General features: G+C 42.9%; 1 protein-coding gene across 1 annotated transcript; it reads left to right on the forward strand.

Moving 5' to 3' along the window:
• Positions 1–5838: 5838 nt before the first annotated feature.
• Positions 5839–9871, forward strand: LOC129089293 (zinc finger protein 345-like). Its single transcript, XM_054596707.1, has 4 exons — positions 5839–6538; positions 6835–7091; positions 7279–7348; positions 7517–9871. Exons 1-4 carry the CDS (start codon positions 6121–6123, stop codon positions 9103–9105), a joined length of 2334 nt encoding a protein of 777 aa, XP_054452682.1. The 5' UTR covers positions 5839–6120; the 3' UTR covers positions 9106–9871.
• The last annotated feature ends 10 nt before the right edge of the window (positions 9872–9881 follow it).

A 9881-nucleotide genomic window follows, 5' to 3' on the forward strand; every position in this document is an offset into this window, starting at 1 on the left:
GCCGAGTGACGTAATCGGTCGGGATTGAATCGTACGAACTCCGGATTGGAGGCGGGGCCGTAGACTGGTAGTGAACGCCCCCACCCCCCACCCCCCGCCCTTCTCTCCGCCTCCAACACTGTCAACAAAGCGGTCGTGTTTGGATGGAAAAGTGACACGCAGGACAGAGGGACTGACCCAGGCTTTACTCATAGGACGGACAGGACGCATTCGGTGCAGGAGACATCTTTCTCTCTCTCGCTCCTTCTCCTTCTTCTTCTTCTGTGTCTCTGGGAGAACACACAGAGTCACAGACACTCCGCCCACGCCCCCTCTGGTGGCTGTTTTGGAGAACTGCAAGAGAGAGTTTTGCCCCGCTGAACCCCAACGGGTCGGCGTGAATGCGCGAGAGAGTGACGGGACACGCGTCACATTAACTCAAAGGCTGTTTCTGATGACGGTTGTGCGATACGACGTAGCTCATTCTGTTCCATGTTTGATTTTTTTTTTCTATGAGATGAGCTGTACCCGTATGTATTTGTCGTCCGTCTGTCCTATCTACTGTATCTATCTGTCTGTCTGTAAGTCGAGACATCCTACACTATGTCTTATTACTCCTCTGAAAGAGAATGAAAATGATGCCAAAATGTTTTACAGACTTACACATTTAGAGAAAATGTTTTTTAGGTTTTTTTTGTCAACCTCCACTTTGTCTGATCCGTCTTGAGGTGACTCTTATTTTACTTTGACACCAAACAGCACTGGAACCACGTTCATCGTGGACGAGTCAACGAAGACAAACAGCTACAGTGACGTGACGGACTGTAGAGAAAAGATGATTTAAGAAAAGAGAAGAGTAGATGGCCGAGGTGATGAACTGAAGAATCTGAAATTACCTTGAAATGTTGAATAATCTGCCCTACGGAGCAGCTTCCCTTCATTTATATAGCATTTATGTTGGATTAAAGGTTAATTAATATTTTTGTGAACAACAGATGAGTCACAAGGTGTTTAACTTGTGACATGAAGTCAGTCCTCAGTACGGTCACTGATGAAACTTTGGTTCCCAAGACTAATTTATTTTATAAAAACACATGTACATTTCTTGGATTAGTGATCAGAAAGAGATCAAACTAATTTGGTGGCAGACTCTGGCTCCCAGGGGCCTCATTCGTTAAAATGTTCATTTTACTTTAATTCATGTTAAAAAAAAAGCACCAAAATAAATCCTATTACGGTAATCTGTAGAGGCCAAGATTAAGGTTTCAATGCCTCAAAAGGAAATTGGTCGACTTCAGCTTAACCTGCAGATTTTATTTCCATTAACTTCACATTCTGCTTTGATCATAAGCACAAAATCTGAAGATGGCAAGTTTTTAATGAATGAGGCCCTCCGACTGAACCCAGGCCCATCTACTCTTTTATTCTCTTATTACATCAAATTCCTCGTTGGATGTTTTCTTTGATTTATTCACACAAATCGGTTGCATAAAATATCTTGTTTTTCTGCGTGTGACTGTGTGTGTGTGTGTGTGTGTGTGTGTGTGTGTGCGTACCGCTGCTCTCCTCTCCCAGGGTCTCCATAGCTCTCAGGTTATTTATGTTAGTGTGTTCTTACTGTGTGCTTTGCGCGTTGATACGTTCGTCCCCTCCGATGCCACCTTAGTCTTCCAGATGCGTCTGATCCACACACACACACACACACACACACACACACACACACACACACACACACACACACACACATAGAAGAATATCATTCAGCGGGTTTAAAATGTCAAAGGTTATTTGACATTTAAGGTCATCAAACTGTCCAGGTTCAACATCCCATCAGTGTAGACGGTATTGAATGAAGTGAATGAGCTGACACGGCGTCGACAGACCAAATATTAGAAGAGTCTGGAAGTTTGTGAGATTGCATGTTCTGCTTGGAGAGAAATCACTCGTCGATAGAAGCTTGTCTTTGCAGCCTGCTGACTCGGCACCCCAAATCGGTTTGCGTTTTCCTGTAAACCCACCACAAAGCCATAAAAGACAGGGACGCAAGGACAAAGGAATGGTGAAAGTCTAATACAGAACAGTTAATGCAGCTGGGGAGGTTTTGGGGAAACACCAGCCGCGGTGGGAGGATCCTGGTCAGCTGGCATTTAAAATCTTTTTTTTTTTTTATCTTTTCAGAAACGAATGTTGTTTCGATATCACTGCTACTGTATGAAAACCTTGTTCATTTTTTAAATGATTCTAGTTAAAGTCCAGCTGAAATACCTGCTGCAGCTCAGCATACACATCTGCTCCATAAGTCACTTATAAATAAATAAAAAATCAGAGACCAAGATGGAGACATGTATATGTAATATTTTTGGTTTCACGGCGGTACCCGCTACATTTACATTTAATTTAGTTTTCCGTCTTCAGTCTGCCTTTGCCCCCTTTCTTTAGGTAATAGAAAAACTATTGGCGATTACTTTTTTTAAAAACTGACATTATTTCAGGTGTGTATTTCAGTGTGATTTCAGCTGGACTTTAAACTTAAAATGTGACTTCCTCCTCTCTGAGCAGCCTGAAGAGCCCAATAATCCCACTCAGAAGTTTTCTTTCACATTTTCGTAAATCAACATTTTGTTTCTTAAAAGTGTGATATTCAGATTATGAGAGGTTTTTTTAAAGGGTGTACCTGATTTACCTTCTTGGTTTTAAATTCTGTCCCGACCTCTCCGTCTGGTTTGTGTCTATCATAAGAACATGTCTTGAGAGCTGTACATTTCTTTAATCCTGTTTTGATTTCTGCACACTTTTATGCATCTAATTTAGGTGTGAATGCCAGATCAATGCAATCATTTTACGTGCATGTCGGACACAACAAAGTCAGAGTCAGGAGAGGTGAATTCTGAACGGGCGAATCTTCCACGTGTGCAGCGACGCGGTGCAGTGCTCCGCTGTCAGATTGTGTGTCTAACCGCATAATGAACACTTTGTTGCTGCAGATGCGCATTGGACAAAACACGCAGGGTACAGCTGACAGATAACATTACAGAGTACGCCGTCTGAACCGTTCTACACAGCCCAAACAACCAGATATGTGAAATCAGAACGGTTTGGATGGAGCCATGCCTGTCTGCGTGTGTGTGTCCACGCTGTTCTGTTCACACCAAACCTCAGCCTGTCGGACGAGATGAAATGACAAATAAAATACCTTTTGGTTTATCATTCATGTGTTTATAGTCAGCGTTTTTCTTTTCTCATCTGAAAATGTATTTAAAATGTTGATTTCAGTTTGGATTGTTTCTGACAACAGCATGTAGATCACAAGACTTAAAAAAAAAATGCACAATAAACCAGAAATAAAAATATTCAGTCATTCGTTGGCAGTTTTAATAGAAGGTGGAATCTTCACTTATACTTTAACATTATACATTCAGCTACTAACATGAAACCCAGTTTCAGTCTTTGTCGCGTCTTGTGCACCAAAACCACACAGCAGTATGCAGTAACTAATGAGGATTTCAGAAGTGTTTGTTAAAGAATGAGTATTGTTAATAATGATGTTGATGATGATGATGATGATGATGATGCTCATGGTAGCAATGAACTGAAACTTTATGCAACTTTTTCTTTGCACTAGAGACACCAGCCTGTTGCAGAGTTGATGGTCAGTGGTGTTTGGGGATCCAGCGGAAGGACGTCAGAGCCAGAAAGTTAGTCATCTTGTTAGGTAGCAGAAAGTGTAATTTAAGCCGGTTCAGGATCCGTTTGTGAAACAATTAGCCAATTTATCGACGGGAAATTCATCAGCAACCATTTTGATAATCGATTCACTGTTCTGAGTCCATTATTTAAGCAAAGAGTGAAAATCTGCCGCTTTTCTAGTTTATAACTAGTTTTGTAAAGAACAGTTGTAAAAAATAATCTGTCACATTCTACAAACAGCATGTGTTGATACTGCTGCTCATACCACAGTGACAACAATCATCCTTGGGTTTTCTAAGTATAATTATTTATTTATTTTATCCAGCATTTCATTTTATATGTTTCTGAGCACAATCAGGGCTGGCAAATCCCACCATCCTGTCTGGACACATGGATCTTTTATTAGGAAGGTTTATATCAAAGTAAATGCACCCGTTTTCTTACAGAATAATCTTCCGCCACATTAGATTCAAGCAACAGCAGATTGTACTTTCACTTGAGCTCACTTTTCTGAGTGATATTTCTAAATGTCACTCCAAATGACATTCTGAGATAATCCAGCGCCAATGTGTGAATCCTGAATATTTGCTGCCATGATTTCTCTGTTCCCAGGACCCCAGAGCACCACTGTCTATCTGCCCTCAGCCCGTCTGTCTCTCTGTATGCCTGCCTACAGCAGCCTGATGATGATGATGTACAGATGTATGGGATCATAACTATTTTTCTGGAGTATGTTATAAAATGAGATTGTTGATGAACGGGGTTGCAAACACCTCCACACACACACAACATGACGAAGAGGTTGCATGAATGACATAGTCTCTTATTATGGTACTGCTGTGCATGTCTTTAAGGTCCCATCCCTCCACTATGCAATCACTGTAACATACCGGGGCAACGCAAGCTACCAACGCGAGTAGAGGGTGAGTGAATGAACCGATAACAGTGTGTAAAATGATCAGAACCAACTGGGAATCATTTGCTCTGTAAAGCCGTTTCTTTGAATTGATAAATACAGATTGAGATATTAAAAAGTTCATGTTTATGTGTGTGTTTTTGTGAAGCAGTCCTAAGCTAGAAAATTGATTTAAACCTCACCGTTTTTATGTTAAATTCATTCATTCATTATATATCATTACATATATTTGTTTTTCCTCTCCACATTATGTTGTAGTTATTATCAGTGGTGGAATATAACTATGTAAATGTACTCATGTGTAGTTCAATTTTGAGGTAGTTTTAATGTTCATTTCTGCTTCTACTTTACCACATTTTGGAGTCAAATGTATTTTTTTCTCCAGCTCATTTATCTAACAACATCCGTTACTATTTGCCAGTTCAGATTATTGAAACAGAATTTAAACTAGTTTATTAGTTCTAATATAATAATAATAATATATATATATATATATATATATATATATATATATATATATATATATATATATAATTAGGCTAACCAGCCGTATACAATGTAATTAAAACTATTCCCACCTTTAACATCTGCAACATTAAAGTGTACATAATTAAATCACTATAACACTGTAATATAATATCTATGCATCTGGAATGTGCCATTCTGCAAAATCAGTCATTTTATTTTGGGTACTTTGTAGTATATTTTGATGCTAATATATTTACTTAAGTAAAAATTTGAATGAAAGACTTTTATTTTAAACAAAGTATTTTTACACATTACATTACAGTCATTTAGCAGACGCTGTAGTAGTGTTACTTTTACTTCAAGTCTTAAAACTCACCTGTTCCTCTCTGCCTTCCCCTAAGGTCTTGATAATTTGGATTGCTTGTGTTTGGGTGGTTGTTCTGTTTTAATAGATATTCTTAGATTTCATTATGATTAAATTAATTAATTAATTTAAATTTTTATTTTATTTTTTTGTTTGTTTTTAGTGTTTTATTATTATATTTGATTATTGTGATTGTTCTACCCTGTGCAGCACCTTGAGATTTCTTTGTATTTTAAAGTGTGCTATATAAATAAAATCCATTATTATTATTATTAAGTTCAATATCTAAATACTTCTTCCACTTAGATATGGCGTATAGTTAGTGGGGTGTCTAGGGCTTTTATTTTAAACAAAGTATTTTTTACACATTACATTACAGTCATTTAGCAGACGCTGTAGTAGTGTTACTTTTACTTAAGTTCAATATCTAAATACTTCTTCCACTTAGATATGGCGTATAGGTAGTTGGGTGTCTAGGGCTTTTATTTTGAAATGCGGATGTGACACCGGAACCGGATGTGCAGTGCGGAGCCTTTTTAGTGACGCACAGTCCGCCGTGTAGGACGTCCATGATAACGTAACATTCACACGGAAGAAAGGCGGTTGTTGCGTTTAAAGTCTAATTGACTGTGGTTCAAGTTATTAAATAAATGTGCCGCGACCCGGCGGACACAGCGAGTCCAGCCTAACGTCCGGCAGAAGGACAATGGAGGCGAGGTTCGGCAGCGAAGTCGCGTCGGTCGTTGAAGTCGCCGTACAGGCAACCGTGTCCGTTTTCAGGGATGTCTGGGCGAAAGAGGCGCCAAACACGGCCTGGGAAGAGGCGACGTTTGGGGAAATCCAGGCGATAGAGAAGTGCCTGGTGGTGCAGATCCACAAGGTGTTCACGGAGTTCTCCTCCGAGCTGTTCGAGGAGAACGAGGCTCTGCGGGCCAAGGTGGAGCAGCTGGAGGACGTGCTGCAGAGGAAAGCCGGGCAGCTGGAGCAGGAGCTGGAGGCCAGAGTGGGTCAGCTGGGCAAGGAGATGGAGCAGCTGGAGAAGGAGCTGAGGAGCATCAGTGACGGTGGCGGCGTGACGGAGGAAGCGGAGACACACGTCGAGATGAGGGACTGCTCACTGATAGGTCAGCTGATCGATCACTGTGGTGGTCACATGACTCGTCAGGCAGCTACATTGAGTTTCAGAACATTGGGGGGGGGTTATCATCAGTGATTGTTTAACTATCTGTGCCACAGTCTCCAACTAGCATATATAATTGATAAGTATGGTTACTGTAGATTTATGATTAGCTTAAAAAATGTAAATACCCATTACAGTTCACCTGAGACAGACAGGTGAACTCAATTTTCTTTACACATGCTTGATAGTTTGAGATGTGACATTATGTCTCTCTCTTTCCCTCTTTGACACAACACGCAGGAGCACCAGTGTTGTCCGTCTCCACCAGTCCTGCTGCAAAGGAATCCACGTCAAACCCGGTGACAGCAGAGAGCACTGAAGCCGTTCCCAGCCCCACAGCTGGATCAGTGACTGTCCTTGGGCCTGCGACAGCCTCCGCGGTGTTTGTCGACGACGGCTTTGGCCCCAGTCCCACGGTGCCACCTGAGTCAACGCCTCAAGGCGCCCCCAGTCCGGACTCCAGCAACGCCAGCGGTGTTGACTCTGCACAGGAAAAGGTTGGGTTTTTCTGTGTTGTATTTGAGTTTTAATCTGCAAACTATGATTTGTCTAAAAGCAGCAATGTCTTTAAAACTCTCAAATCTCTTTATACCTCACCTCCTTCTCAGCTGTGTTTATTTCTTATTATATTTATGAGAGAATATTTTTATAAATGTATTAATCTCATTTTCTCATGCATCGCAGAAATCTGTAGAAGAGGCCCCTTCAGGGAGACCAAGGAGGACGAGGAGACCAACTTTTAAAATTGAAGAAGGTATGATTCGATTTCAGGCCGTTGCTTCTTACAGGAAGAGACCATAACATTAAAGTTTTGGAAGGAACTTGAATACTCGGAGGATACAATCCTTTAGAAAAATAACTGACTATTAAAAATAAAAATATAAATAGACTTATTTTGCACATGTTTCCCCTCCATTTCCAGTTTCCACTGACCTCATCCCCGAAGAGAAACAGACGGGTGGAGTTCAGGGAAGGAGGCCTAACAGAAAAGAGTCACAGACAGCGACGCGTTTCTCCTGCGAGCATTGCAACGTCTCATTTCACTGGAAGGGCGATCTGAAGAAACACATGAAGGTCCACAAGGAGCCTTTCCCTTGTGAGAAGTGCGGCAGAAGTTTTCTGGAAAAGAAGTCTTTGGAAAATCACCTCTCGCGTCACACTGCGAGCAAAGAACCCCTGCCCTTCCCCTGCACTCAGTGCAAGAGGTCGTTCCGGAAGGAGCAGTCGCTCCAGAATCACCTCAAGCGCCACGAGCGGTCGAAGCCGCCAAAGCCGTTCGCCTGCGACCAGTGCGGGAAGACCTTCCGGATCGAGCGGTCCCTGGAAAACCACCTCCTGCGCCACGAGAAATGGAAGCAGCAGTTCAAGTGCCAGCTCTGCGACAAGACCTGCAGGACGCCGGTCCAGCTGAGGTGCCACATGGCCGTGCACTCGGAGGAGCGGCCGTTCGGCTGCTCCACGTGCGGGAAGGAGTTCAAGAGCAAGGACACGCTCCGCTTCCACCAGATCGTTCACTCCAACTCCAAAAAGTACAAGTGCACCATGTGCGAGGAGACGTTCAAGTACGCCCACTCCCTGACTGTGCACAAGAGGAAACACACGGGAGTCTCGCCGTTCACGTGCACCGTGTGCAACAGGTCGTACAGGACGGGCACGGCCCTGAAAAGGCACAGTGTGGTGCACACGGGGGAGAAACCGTTCACCTGTCACATATGCGGCGCCCGGTTCAGCCTGAACAACAACCTCAAGAGGCACATCCGCATCCACACGGGGGAGAAACCGTTCACCTGCCAGGAGTGCGGCAAGAGCTTCTCGGACAACACCAAGCTGAAGTCCCACATGCTCATCCACGGCGCCAGGAAGCCGTTTATGTGCGATCTGTGCGGGAAGACCTTCCTCTTCAACTGCCGGCTGCTGATCCACCAGAAGTACGTGCACGCTGACAGGAACGAGGAGGCGGACGGCACGCAGCGCTTTTTCCAGACCAGGAAGCGGAACAAGTCGCTGGTGAAGCCGTTCAGCTGCAAAATATGCCTGAGGGGCTTCAGCGCCGCATGCTCCCTCAAGCTTCACGAGAGGGGCCACAGCGAGCACAAGGAGTTCAACTGCGGCATCTGCGGCAAGTCGTTCCACAACAAGTACTCTTTTGGCTACCACCAAAGGAGCCACGCGGGGGAGAAGCCCTTCGTCTGCGACGTGTGCGGCAAGAGGTTCTTCCACGCCGGCAGCCTGAAGCAGCACGAGCGCATCCACACGGGGGAGAAGCCGTACAAGTGCGACCAGTGCGGCAAGGCCTTCCGAACGGACGGGAACTTCTACAGGCACCTGCGGATCCACACGGGCGAGAAGCAGTTTGAGTGCCTGTACTGCCACAGGAAGTTCCACCAGTCCAACCAGCTCAAGTCCCACATGCAGATCCACACGGGGGAGAAGCTCTACTCGTGCCAGCAGTGCTCCCGGGGCTTCTCGGACTCGAGGCAGCTGAAGAAGCACAGCTGTGACGGGCCGTAGATGACGATACGCTGTGGTGCGTTGTATTAAGGGAAACCAAATGACTTGTCTGTGTTTGGCTCAGTGCCTTTAGTTTCATCTTCATGTTCTGTTGTCGGGAGCTGGTACAATTAACAAAATGAACATGCTAATTTATTGACAGATTTGTGAAAGCTTCCGTGGCAAAGGGATGTTGGTTTGTTATAAATGAATAGTTTTTTGGGGGGCAAAAGAGTTTTCACACCTGAAGGCTCTAGTAACTCTTAGTTTTCATTAGTCTTGACAGGCTGGTAATTAATCAATAGTAAATAATACAGTTACTCTCATTCGGAGTATTGACGGTGAAGATAATTATTTATGGCATTTATAGTTCCCTTTTTTTTCTTTGTCTCAATAACCTCAGCTTTTAAAAACACAGATACTTCTGTTTACCTGTTACAAGACATTTAAGAATCACAAAAAACACATGAAAACCTAAATGTCAATGTGAGATAATGTTAATGTTTGACAAATACAGCAAACGATGCCGGCTTCAGGACCTAATTTTCAGCAGCTGAAACTATTTATCTTCTCAATTTGAGTTGGTGTTTAATTAAAGTTTGAGTTAATTTTTGAATGGCTTTTTTTAAAGACTTCTTTAATCTGTACTAATTTATGTTTTGGTAATTCATAAAATCCAATGAAAGGCCATTAAAATGTAAATATTTTCAAACAAAAACATTTAAATTGTAAAAATGACTTTCTAATGTAGAGTTCTGTGTATAATGGCATACTATTTTCTTGTTATTGCAATAAAA

Source organism: Anoplopoma fimbria, chromosome 1 (assembly GCF_027596085.1).
Source record: "Anoplopoma fimbria isolate UVic2021 breed Golden Eagle Sablefish chromosome 1, Afim_UVic_2022, whole genome shotgun sequence".
NCBI lineage: Eukaryota > Metazoa > Chordata > Actinopteri > Perciformes > Anoplopomatidae > Anoplopoma > Anoplopoma fimbria.